The 11300-nt window shown below is 45.2% G+C and overlaps 1 protein-coding gene across 1 annotated transcript in view; it reads left to right on the top strand.

Annotated features, from left to right (window-relative positions):
* The first annotated feature begins 1165 nt into the window (after positions 1–1165).
* The window catches only part of PDE9A (phosphodiesterase 9A), a 31189-nt gene continuing 21054 nt past the window's right edge, over positions 1166–11300 (top strand). Inside the window, exons 1-5 of the mRNA XM_085297954.1 lie at positions 1166–1182; positions 2893–3014; positions 4592–4646; positions 5445–5515; positions 9813–9897. Coding sequence (XP_085154080.1) covers positions 1166–1182; positions 2893–3014; positions 4592–4646; positions 5445–5515; positions 9813–9897 — 350 coding nt within the window. The remainder of the gene's footprint in view (positions 1183–2892; positions 3015–4591; positions 4647–5444; positions 5516–9812; positions 9898–11300) is intronic.

Here is an 11300-nt window from a genome sequence, read left to right as displayed (position 1 = left end):
AGGTGCCTATTCCATATTCAACGGGCAGCTTTTGAGCAGGTTATTTTGAGCAGGTTTCTACTTCTCAGGGAGTAGAAATGTGAAATGCAAACGGTTTTCTCAGTGTCATTAATATCATCCCTCTCTGACTTTTCCAGGTCTCCATACAAAGTAATACCTGTTGCCACTGGGCAACTCTCAGGTAAAACACTTCTTTTGAACTGCATTTACTAAAACTGAATTTGGAATAATTTTACATTCATCAGAAATCATTTTCATGTAGAAATCATGTGGCTGTAATGCAAGAAGGAAAGGTGATCCTCTTATGGTTGTAGCTACAGCAGAATAAAAAGCGCTTGATCAAAATATGCTATAAAGAAAGCTGAAAATGTATTTGTCCCCTAGTTTCAAAGCATTTGAAGGTGAGGTGGAATGGCTGGGGTCCGAGTCTTTCAAAGTGCTTTACTGTGATCTGACTAAGCACCTACGGATGTCTTGGGAAAAGTCTCACATGGAGCAGTGGTTCTGTTAAGCCAATGTAGACCCCTTTTGAAAGCCTGTCCTGTAGCGTTAAACTTGTTCTTCTTTCAGCTCTGCTCAAAGCTGAGCACAACATATGAATCCTAGATGTTTCAAAATGGCTGAGGAAAGAGCACAATTTCTGGTGTGTGTATGGTAGCTTTTAGTATAATAAATATTTTAAAATACCTGACAAGATTAAAGAAGGCTTAGATGAAAGACAACATCTGGAACACATTCCCGTAATTGTTATCCTCCACGGGGAGGACTAAAGTGGCTTTTCTACAGGACTTTTTTGCATGGAAGTGCTGTGCTCAGGGCATCAGCTCTCAGATTTTGAAGCTGAGCATTTGCCTGGGGCAATTTGTGTAAAGCTTCTGGCTCATGGTATATCATCTCATCTGTGCAACTGTGGTATCTCCTGCCACTTACTTCAAGACAGCCTGAACGGCAGCCCAAGCCTGTGCACTATAAAGCTATAGGGAGAGGCTGGGTGCTTGGGCAGCCCGTCTTGGGAAGGTGGCAGGGACAGTAAGAGGGCAGGAGACATCAGCTGGGAACACAGCTTGGAGAAGTGAGACACAAGGAGCGAGAGGCTAAGATCCTCTTAGAAGTGCACAATGCCTAGAAAGAAAAGAAGGGAGACAGAAAGTCTGGGGCTGGAAACATGGTTGAAGAAAATGGGTGAGTCCTGGGAAGAGACCGAGGTAGTTTTGCTTTTTTCATGATAATACAAGTCCCATCACCTTATTTTTTTTTTTTTTTTTTTTTTTTTTTTTGGCGTGGGGGAGAGGGCTCCTGTGATGTGCAAGAAAACATAGTGTCTGGCAACACTTTCCTATATAGATGGGGAGGAGGCACAGGGAACCAAAACTGCTCTCCAAGTTACCGGTGGCCCCTCGGGCAGAAACCTCCATAGGGAAAGGACATGACAAAGCAATGTAGAAGGATGTCTAGGGGGATCGGAAAGCCAGCAGCAGAGAGCTTGTGCATGTGGAGAGCAAAGGGAGAAAGGAGAGTAAAACAGCAATGCAGATAGGAAACAAAGAAGAACTTTATCACCATAGGGTTTGTTACAAGCCATAAAGAGATCCCATGTCAGTGCCCTCCGGTTGTTGCCAAAGGGAGATATTCCAAGCTGAGGACACACGTGACAGCTAAGGGGAAGGAAGCTGTCTTCTAAATTATTTCCTTATTAAAATGAACTCTGCTGGAACAGCACCACACTTCTGGCCTAGGCACATACTGCTTGCATCCCCAGATCAGAGCAGGTGGGTTATTAATAGAAGCAGGATTATTTGCATACCCAGTAGTGTTTGTAATCAGTGTTCGCTGGCCCTGTGATAAAGAAAGGCCCGTTCCTTGGCCAGTGAGTGCTGCCTGGACTCCACTGGGGAATACTGCTGTACTACATCAGATGGGAATCTGATCTAAGGGCTTTTGAGAAAAACTGACTTGCTTTTGCATGAACCTAATCTTATATTTTTATAAGAACATATACGACTTTTCACACTTTCCCAGGGCCCTCGTTTTTCATGCCAGCTGACAGCACATGGCTCTGCTCTGGGCAGAAGGCAGTTCACTGTGTCGACAAGGTCTCTGTTTCCTCCCTGCATTTTATAAAATAGGGATTTCCAAAGATCTGAGCTCAAAAGGGCAAGAAAAATGCTGGCGGTGGGTTGCCAGAGCATAAGGCAAAGTCAGCTATGGAAAGAGGAGGAAGGTGGAACTGTGTGATGGAATTAATGCTGCTTGGTATCTACTTCTCTTTTACATGGCTTACCATTAATCTTAAACATCCCTGACATTTTGCTGAGAGGAGGGAGAACGAACAGAGTGGGAAATTGTTCTTCTTCATTAAAACAAAAAATAAAAACAGTTCCGTTCTAGTCACCCCAGGTGCCAAATGTTTCCCGCTGCTCGGGACATTTAAACTCCCAGGCGGACACCACATCCACCCGGCCTGCAGCGCACCTCCGAGCCAGCATCTCCAGCGTCCCGCCGCTGGAAAGGCTCTGCTCTGTGCTCCCGAGGTGCAGCGCCTTCTCCGCGGGGGTTTTCCTCTCTTTCACCCCAAACACGCTGCACGCCGTGTGAAAATCTCTCCAGTTCAGGAACGGGGCGGGGAGGGGGGCGGGGGTGGGGAGGAGAAATGGCTCTTTGTCTCTTTAAGATGAGAACTGCCACCCTTGGTCATATATCTTTACTGCACCCTAGGGCTGTAAAAACATACATCTTCATTTTGAAAGTCTTTTATTACATCCATAAACATCAGATTGCAGCTGACTGTTCCCCGGATTAGAACGTCCTAGGACTCCCAGCGAGTTTTGACAGGGGGAGGGAGTGAAAGTAAGATTTTTTTTTCTTTCCTTTTTTTTTTTTTAACTGCAACAGTGTTCATAGGGAACTTGTCAGTCTCTCGCACGCTACAGCCGCTGCCAGAGCGCCGCCGAGCAGCAGGGAAGAGAGAGGACACGGGTTTGGGTGTCCGGTCTCGCTGCTGGGCGCTGCGGACGGTAAGGCTCCCCGCCGTTTCGCCGAGGCAGCCGCGCTCGCTTCTCTTTCAGCCTTTCCATTTGCCGTGTTAGCCTCGAGTATCTGAGGAATTGCAAATGTTTTCGACAGGTACGAGGGCGATTCTTTAGAAACAGCGCTGTAAATGCTGGGCTGTATTTGCGTCTGCCGTATTTTGGCCAGGCTCACGAGGAGTTTTGCTCCCTCGGACAAGCGCCTTTGGAGACGTCCGTCGGGTCCTTCCACCCAGGGCGAGCAGGGGTGCCCTGCAGCCCGGGCCGCGCGTGTGGCAGTGTGCAAACCTTCCTGCTTCTTGCTCCTGCCAGACCAAGAGGGCATTCACCCTGCGGGCGTGGGAACGGCACCGCGGCACCGGGCAGCTTAAAGAAGCTCCTGGGGGGGAAACGGGAGCAAGGGAGCTGCAGCAGCTCGGGGCTCAGCAAACGCGCTTTACGCCTCCTCTGCCTGGGTGAAGGTGGCGTGGACGTACCGAAAGAGCAGCAAACGTTGCTATTGTGCTGCTTCTTCCTTCCGAAAATATACTGTCCCTTACAAGCCGGCGTCTTGTTTGGAGAACTTGTTTTTTCCTGCGTTACTGATTGCAGTCTTCTGAGAGTGACAGGAAAGGGACTGGGGCTTCACTAAGCTGACTCTCCCGAGCCAGTTTTAAGTGCCACGGTGCTGAAGTTGCAGTAGGAGGCAGGGAGCTGCCGACAGCAGAGCTGCCGACACCCGGAGCAACTCAACCGGCACCGGCACCGGCAGTGACAGGACCTTCTAGCTGGAGCTCCCTGCCGCAGGTGCCGTGCTACGCCGGCTCTGACCGAGTTATGTTTTCAAGGGAAAGGAGGTTGGGAAATCTGTGCTACAGATGTCCTGCTGGGTCCATCCCATGAACTCTGTAGGGTGGACTCCATGCTGCTAGGATGGTCAGTCCGGCATCTTGCACTTGCCTGAAGTTTATGCATAGCCATACACACCTCGCAAATTTGTGCCAAGAGACAGGTCTCCAGGGTAGTGTCACGGAGTAAATCAGAAAGGCAAGCTGGGTTTTCTTCTGATTGTAAGCGTACCGTGTTGTTCCTGGATGCTTCGGGGCCAAACAGCACTATTATCAATTGAAAATTGCATTTCTGATGATATGAAGCAGGTCCTTGCGAGCCAGAGGCCGGACCGTGACCCAAACCCTTCAAAAGCAAGTGACAGTTCAGGATGTCCCACTTGAGAAATGTGAAAGGGATCTCCTTTTCAGAGAGCACTGCCCTCATAAATTATAAAATAAGATGTCTTTCAGAGAGCCAGCACCTCCAAAAATCTTTCAGAAAGTCCTGCGTGTAATCCACAGAGACAGAGCAGTAGGGACAGAATCAAATAAACTAGCACCTATGTGGAAAGAGGAATCATAGATCAAGTCTGCATTACCAATTGGTGTCACTGCTCAAAGGGCCAGAATGACTTTTTGGCTAAACGTGTCATCATCAGAGTTGGGAGTCTGCAGATACAGGTTTGCAGCAGAGCTACATGTGCCTTCTTCTCTGTCTCATTTTCTCTTATTTCTCCTCTTTATTTTTATTTTTAGAGAAAGAAGAATTGTTCCAGAATTTGTTGGGACAGATTGCCGAGCAACTCGCAAGGTAAGCAACTGAACAGCATTATCATCAATTAAAAATTCTATTTCTTTTATTGGGCTGAAGTGAGCTTTTCACAGGAGCCAAAGGGGCACTTTTAGGACCTTCAAATCCCGCTCTTCCTGCCAAATTTAAGTCTGGTACATGTGTCTCCCACTAAAAGCAATACAGTAGCTTAGAATAAAAGTGATTTTGACTTATCTTTGCTCTAAAAAGGAGATCAAGCATCAAATAAATTTTTTTATTGTATTTCTGTCCTCTTAGGAAGCAAAAGAAATGCTTCCTGATAGAGCATTAAAATCATCCAGTTGGTTTTGTTTTTTTTCCGTTATTACACAAATACACCTCTCCTCCTGCAGTCTGTCAGCTTGTTTTATTCCAGCTGCTTTCAGTAAGAGAGATCTGCCCCACCGCAGCTCAGCAAATCACCATCGTAACTCGAAAGGAGGAGAGCTCCAGAGGTGTAAAACTACGGAGATGCTGCTGTTGGATGAAGCACTGTCAGTTTAACTTTGCCTCCCTAGGGGGTACACTAACAAGTTGCTGCTGAGAGAGGGGGTGTTGAAGTGTCTCAGAGCCGTGGTAGATTCCTGGAGCCATAACAAAATCACTTGGCTTTAATTTTTCTGAAAACTCTTGCACACATGTGTATTTTCCACCAAAATTTTATTTTCGTTATGGCAATCACTGTTGGAGTAATCCATCCTCTGAAAAATGTAGACATTTCTAACACAAAGTCTTTGGTAGATAGTATAGATATGGCACTATATGTATAACATTAATATATGAGGGTTTTCTTTTCAGGGTTTTTAAAATCAATGAAATGAAAACGGAAGTAGCTAATCACTTGGCAATGCTGGAGAAAAAAGTTGAATGTGAGTGTCCCTTTATTTGCCTTCAAGCTTGCTATTACTTTTTCAAATTAATCAAAGGAGGATAATGAAGGTGCCTTCTCCCACATTAATTATGTTGGGTATTTGCACAGGACAAACATTTTATCTTTCCTTTAGACTCTGTCCTTTCAGAAATACACTTACTGTATGTTAAATTGAATATGATCGCGTTTGTTCTTACTGCTGGCTAAAGTCCATCATGAGCGCTAAGGGCTGAACGTATTTCTAATAAGGGTATGTTATGCTCCCTCTCTCTGCCTTTTTCTGCTGGGGGTGCGAGGAATGAAATTGGGTTAGGACTTCCCCTGCAGCATAATCCTGTCTGCACGTGTGCATACTACGTGTGGCATCAATAAAGTATGAATGAGGTTCAAAAGTATCAATAAATGTGCGGCATAACGTATGCTTAAAGACAGCCAAAGGGAACTTCTTCGCCTCATAAGAGGCAGTGATTTCTGGGTTGCAAACACAGAAATCCACACCTCACAGGCCCTGTTTCCTGGCTGAATATGAGAACAGAGCAAGCACACACAGTATCGCCTCTAGTTTCCCTTGCTTATTCCGCGTGTTGACAGTAATGCTTTTTTTTTTAGTTACCGTGCAGCAACAAAGTACAGTTCACCTGGTCAAAGAGCTCCTTTTCTGTGTTTTTCCAGGCAGCATCTGCCTTGCAGTTTTTAAATATGTTATGCATAAAACAGATTCAAGAAAGTCAAGGGAAGGATACGTATAAGGCACTGTCACACAGCGCCGTTTTGACACCAAAGGTCAAATCCTCCTTAATATGCAACATTTAAGTCAGAAATGGACGGAGTTTTCCCCAACATTACAGCTGCAAAAAAGTGCTTTCTTGCTAAAGCTGCCTGGGGGAGGAAAAAAAAAAAAAGTTTCTGGTTCATGGAAAAAGTTGTTTTCTTGAATTTCCCCCACACACACCAGAAGCTGCCTTGACCCTGCAGCTGCTCAGTGAAACTGATGCCTTTGTCAGTAGGGAAAGGAAAAAAAATGTCCTATTCAAGGAGCAGTTGCAGGAGAACCTCTCCCAGAGGCCACCCCCGGCAGCAGCCTGCCCTGAGGCAGGGGCTTTCCAAGAGCTGGAGCTGTAGGAGCCCTCCCGGTAAAGTCTGCCCCATGGCCCCTGTCCGTGGACCTTGCAGCGCACCTAGCCCCAGCATGGATCTCTGCAAGGAATCCAGGTAGCGATTCCTGATCCACTAGGTTGCACTTTATCCAAGGCATCACTGATTTATTGTTTTGTCCTTCCTCCCAAAAAAAGAAAAAAGAAAAGGAGAGAAAAAGAAATCAGCTCTGTTGCTCTGCATTTTCTATGAAAATGATGATTTTTCTGATTTTCTATGAAATTTCTAACCAGTTCCAACGCTCTGGGCTAGATCCACAGACTAGCGCAAATGAGGCAAGTGTTTCTATGGCTCTTCCTATCCCCCAGCAGTAAGGGGGAAATGACTCTCCCAGACACCTAAGGGCTGCTTTTGCCTGCTGGCTCTCTCCTTTGAGTTTGCACCGTGCACAAACTGCCTTTCAGCACCAGCAGCCCCGCAGCAGCGGAGCGAGATAGCAAAGATCCCCACATGGCCAGAGGCAAAGAGCTGTGCCTTTGCACGATGCAGCGCTTCCTTGCCGGTTTAGGGAAGGCAGCATTCCTGAAGCTGCCATGCCATGCAGGTGAACTGAATTCACTGGTCCCCAAATGTGGCTTCTTCTTCTTCTTTTTTTTTTTTTTTCAATTGTGTCTTCTCTGCCGATAGAAGTAACAGCAGATGCAGCAATCTGCTGCCATTCTGCCTCAGCGCTTGTGATCGCATCTCCAGCAACCTCAGCCTGTGGGAAGGAGCTCTCTGGGTTGCCTGTCTGCAAGTGCACCCATCTGCTCAAAACTGGACTTCCAGAATTTGCAACAGAGCCAAATCCACAACATTTTGAAATAATCCCAGGCTTTCATATTTAAAAGGCAAAACTGTGAGGGGAAGGAAGAATCCAGACTCCTTACTCAGGCAAGGTCCTGGTGGTTGCTCTAAGAGCCATGTTTCAGTACTGGATTTAGCCCAAGGATTTCTTTAGACAGCACAGGGTCTTTTCAGAGGTATTTCTTGCTGCAGAATAATATAATGAGCCCTTAATCAGTGCGCATGACAAGGCCATTTATCATTTGCTCAGAAAAATGTGAGTAGAATTGTGCTTTTGTTTTGTCTTTTCTCCTACCTCCTTCAGAAATCCCCTTTCCACCACTTTCACATGCAGTCTCCAGGTTTTCTTCCCCAGAGGGGATGTGTGTGGGAATAAGAGTTCATGACAGCTCTACATCTGCACCTCACATAATATGTTCTCAGCTTGCTTCCCGTTACTGTCTAGAGACAGGATCACAGAAATTTGTTTCTAGGAGCCAGATCTTTTAACTGGTTTTTAAATCCCATCTAAAGCTTGTGACTTCCCCTTGGAAAAAATATCTGTGCAGGGAAAGCACTGGAAACGCTTTATTCCATGGCTTTACTTTGTCCCAGTGTTCACACAATAGCCAACACACAACTAAGGAAGCTGGCAAAATTTGTAAGCATCTCACATCTACCTTAAGAAAATAATTACGTAAATTATCTGCTCCCCTGGGGAGATTTGGGGAGAAAACTAAAGAGAGACAATACCGAAAACGCTGCCTTTTTGCACCATCTCTCTTCTGCTCTCAGCAGTTGCCTGCCCCACCGGCTTGTCAATCCGATGCTCTGCCTTGGTCCCACCGCTTCTGGCCACCCGTTTAGGCAGCTTGGCGACCGGGCTACCGCGAGCTTCTCCCAGAGGAGTGCACAGCGGTGGTGTAGCGTGGTGCAGGGGCTGCAGGTCAGCTGCAGCTGAACCGAGTAGCCAACAGGACAGCCCAGCTGAGCACCCAGAAAAACATAGCCAGATCGCCAGAGTAAAGATACTGAATAAGCAGGACAGCATCTTACCTCTATGCTCTCTTTCAACAGCGATCACCCAAAGAGATTGCTTATAGCTATGGTAGAAATTTCACCTCGAAATGTGATTTTTAAGTAGACGGTGTCCCTGTACTCAAGCATAACTCAAAACCCTGTCCTTTTCCTCTTTTATTATGTGATGTTTTGAACTTGGTTTATATGCCTCTTCTGCTTTTTCCTGACCCTGTCCCTCATCCAAAAGCAATCACTAGCATAAATAAATAAAAAAGAGGTCTCTGCTGATCTCCAGAGTTCTGCCCTTTCAAAGCGGTTTTTCATTACTTGTATGTAACCCTCCAGATAAGTATGATGATTTTGACTATTATTTTATAAGAAAGTGATTGAGTACTGATTGTACAATTACACCTTCCCTTGAGTTCCCCGGACCACAGCTTGTTCGTGCAAACGAGTTCAGCAAACAAACGCGCTGTGAAATGATTCCATGTGAGTGACATGCACTTAATGAACGGTGCTGTATTATGTCCTTGAGCATGCTGATAGCTCAACCAGAGGGAAAGGAAAAGGAGAATATTCACATACACACACTGCGTTAGGTTCTCACAGCTACGTGGAATGAAATGCATTGCAACATAAACAAGCAATCAAACCTTTTGCCTTGTGGCTCTCAATTACATACCGAAGAGGAATGTAGGATTTTTTGTGCTGCATGCGGAAATAATCTTTGATTACAACATTGATTTGCACAATCAAAAAAAAAAGTGTCAGATCTTCAATATTTAAACACAATGAGATCAATTCTTAAAGTCAAAACTTCTCAACATTTCTCTCTTCCTCTCTCCCCTGCATTCGCTCTCTGGTTTCTCCGTAGCTAGCAATGCCTTTTAGAGCTCCTTAATGCTCTGCGTGAACTTTCAAATTAAAACCTTTTATCTTAATGGGAATTCTAATCCTACGGGGATGTGTTTGCCTAGCTGCACTTATCATCCCATCACGAGAGGTTTTTCGCACAGGAGCCCCTTTGATTAGCGCTCCACAGCAGACAAGTAAAGGCATCAGCGCAGCTGACTGCGGCGAGCAGTCGTGGCAAAGACGAGACGTTATAACCATTCTGTGAATTAAAAGACTCGAGCTATTATCTATAATTGGCAGCACAGAATTCCTGGGGGGGTTTCAAGATACATCGCTCTGGCAGCACCTGCACACGTGGGAACCAGGGCGGACCGCAAGAAGTGCCTCGCTCACTGGATAACCCCGCTGCTCGGAGCCCTTTGAAAGTTTGTACGAATGTTGCAATGAGATCCTTCGAGTTTCACCATGGCAACACCCCTGTTGTTTTCCTTTGTTGACAGTGGAAGGCCTGAAAGTCGTGGAGATTGAGAAATGCAAGAGCGACATTAAAAAGATGAGGGAGGAAATGGCAGCAAGAAGCACCAGGTAAGTTCTGCTTCGGCTCTGACCGAAGTCGCGAGCGTCTGGTTTGCAGCGCTAATGCCGCATTTCTGCAGAATGGACCTACGTTCTGGGTTCAAGAGGGGCAAGGAAAAAAATAACCATTAAGGACATTGGCTTTAATTTAACAGCCTGTTACATTTGAAGATTTATAGCTGTTCATCAGTTAAAATAGTGCAGGCTTCATGATTTGAGAAAAAAAAAGTCCTGCAGCAGAGAGTAACTTTTTCCCGTGAAGAGAAAATCTTCACTCAGTTTTTGGAGAGAGGGAAAGGCAAAAGCACTTCTGCAAAGTGAAGCATTTGCTTGGGAAACAGATAAAATTCAAATTAGCTCCAGTAAGATTTAAACCGTAGTCTGGGAAAATATCGAATAAATATGTAACCGTTCTTCTAATTATGATCTCATGCTATTATAAAGTGCCCATTTCGATTTCAACAGGAATTTGGGAATTTGCTTTCCAATTAAAGGGCTCGTTCTGCAATTGCCAAGCCTGGTTTCCCTGTAATTAAAACAACAGCAGAAAAAATTGCATTTTGTACGGTACGTGGTCTCAGCTGGAAAGTCTGCCCCCTGTGTCACCAAAATGCCCCATTAGGACAAACAAATCATCACTGTGAGATTATGAATACTTCTGGGAAGGCTACTGAAAAGGGGATTTTTCACACTGCTCGAACTGTAGGTGAAGAGGATTTTTCTCAGCAAATGTGACTATGTTATCTCAAAACCTCTCTCTTTTTCTTCATGTGGGGTCAAATTCTCGGACTTTTAATCAAAACTATTTCCCCTTGCTCTCAATGGAAGATTTTGCTAAAAGAATTAGGCTTTACGAGCACTGGCTTTTATAAATTTTACTATCCAGATATGTCAGGAAGCAGAGTATTAGCACATTCCTACAAAGTCTAAGGCCAAGTTCAGCTGTCATACTAGCATAAATGGAGAGTAACATTATTAACCTCAGAAGATCTGCTCCAGATTTATACCAGTGTGATGAATTGCAGTTTGCCCTGGGGCTTGCATCATTTCTGGTTCAGGTGTGTGAGGAAATCTCATCAGAAAAATCAGAGCTCAAATTGGCGAGCAAACACAAAAACACATATGCTGCTCTGTGCTTGATGTGCTGTGAATAATGTGTGTGTGCACGCATACGTCTTTATTTTTCCTCAGCTGCTATGGGGAGCTGCGAGAGTTGCACTGATGAGTCTAGGGAGGCAGATAGAAAACTAACCCCCCCCCCCAAAAAAAAAAAAAAAAAAAAAAAGTTATGGTAACTTCACATTCATGCAGTTAGCACCACATGCATCGGGAAGTACAAGACTGTTCCAGCAACAGCCATGACTCATTCCTGTCACAGATCTTGTCATTTTACAATCTATATTTTGTAATAT

This window comes from Rhea americana, unplaced genomic scaffold (genome assembly GCF_003343005.1).
Source record: "Rhea americana isolate MKP2758 unplaced genomic scaffold, rheAme1 scaffold_132, whole genome shotgun sequence".
Lineage (NCBI taxonomy): Eukaryota > Metazoa > Chordata > Aves > Rheiformes > Rheidae > Rhea > Rhea americana.
This window is presented reverse-complemented; position numbering and strand designations above follow the sequence as displayed.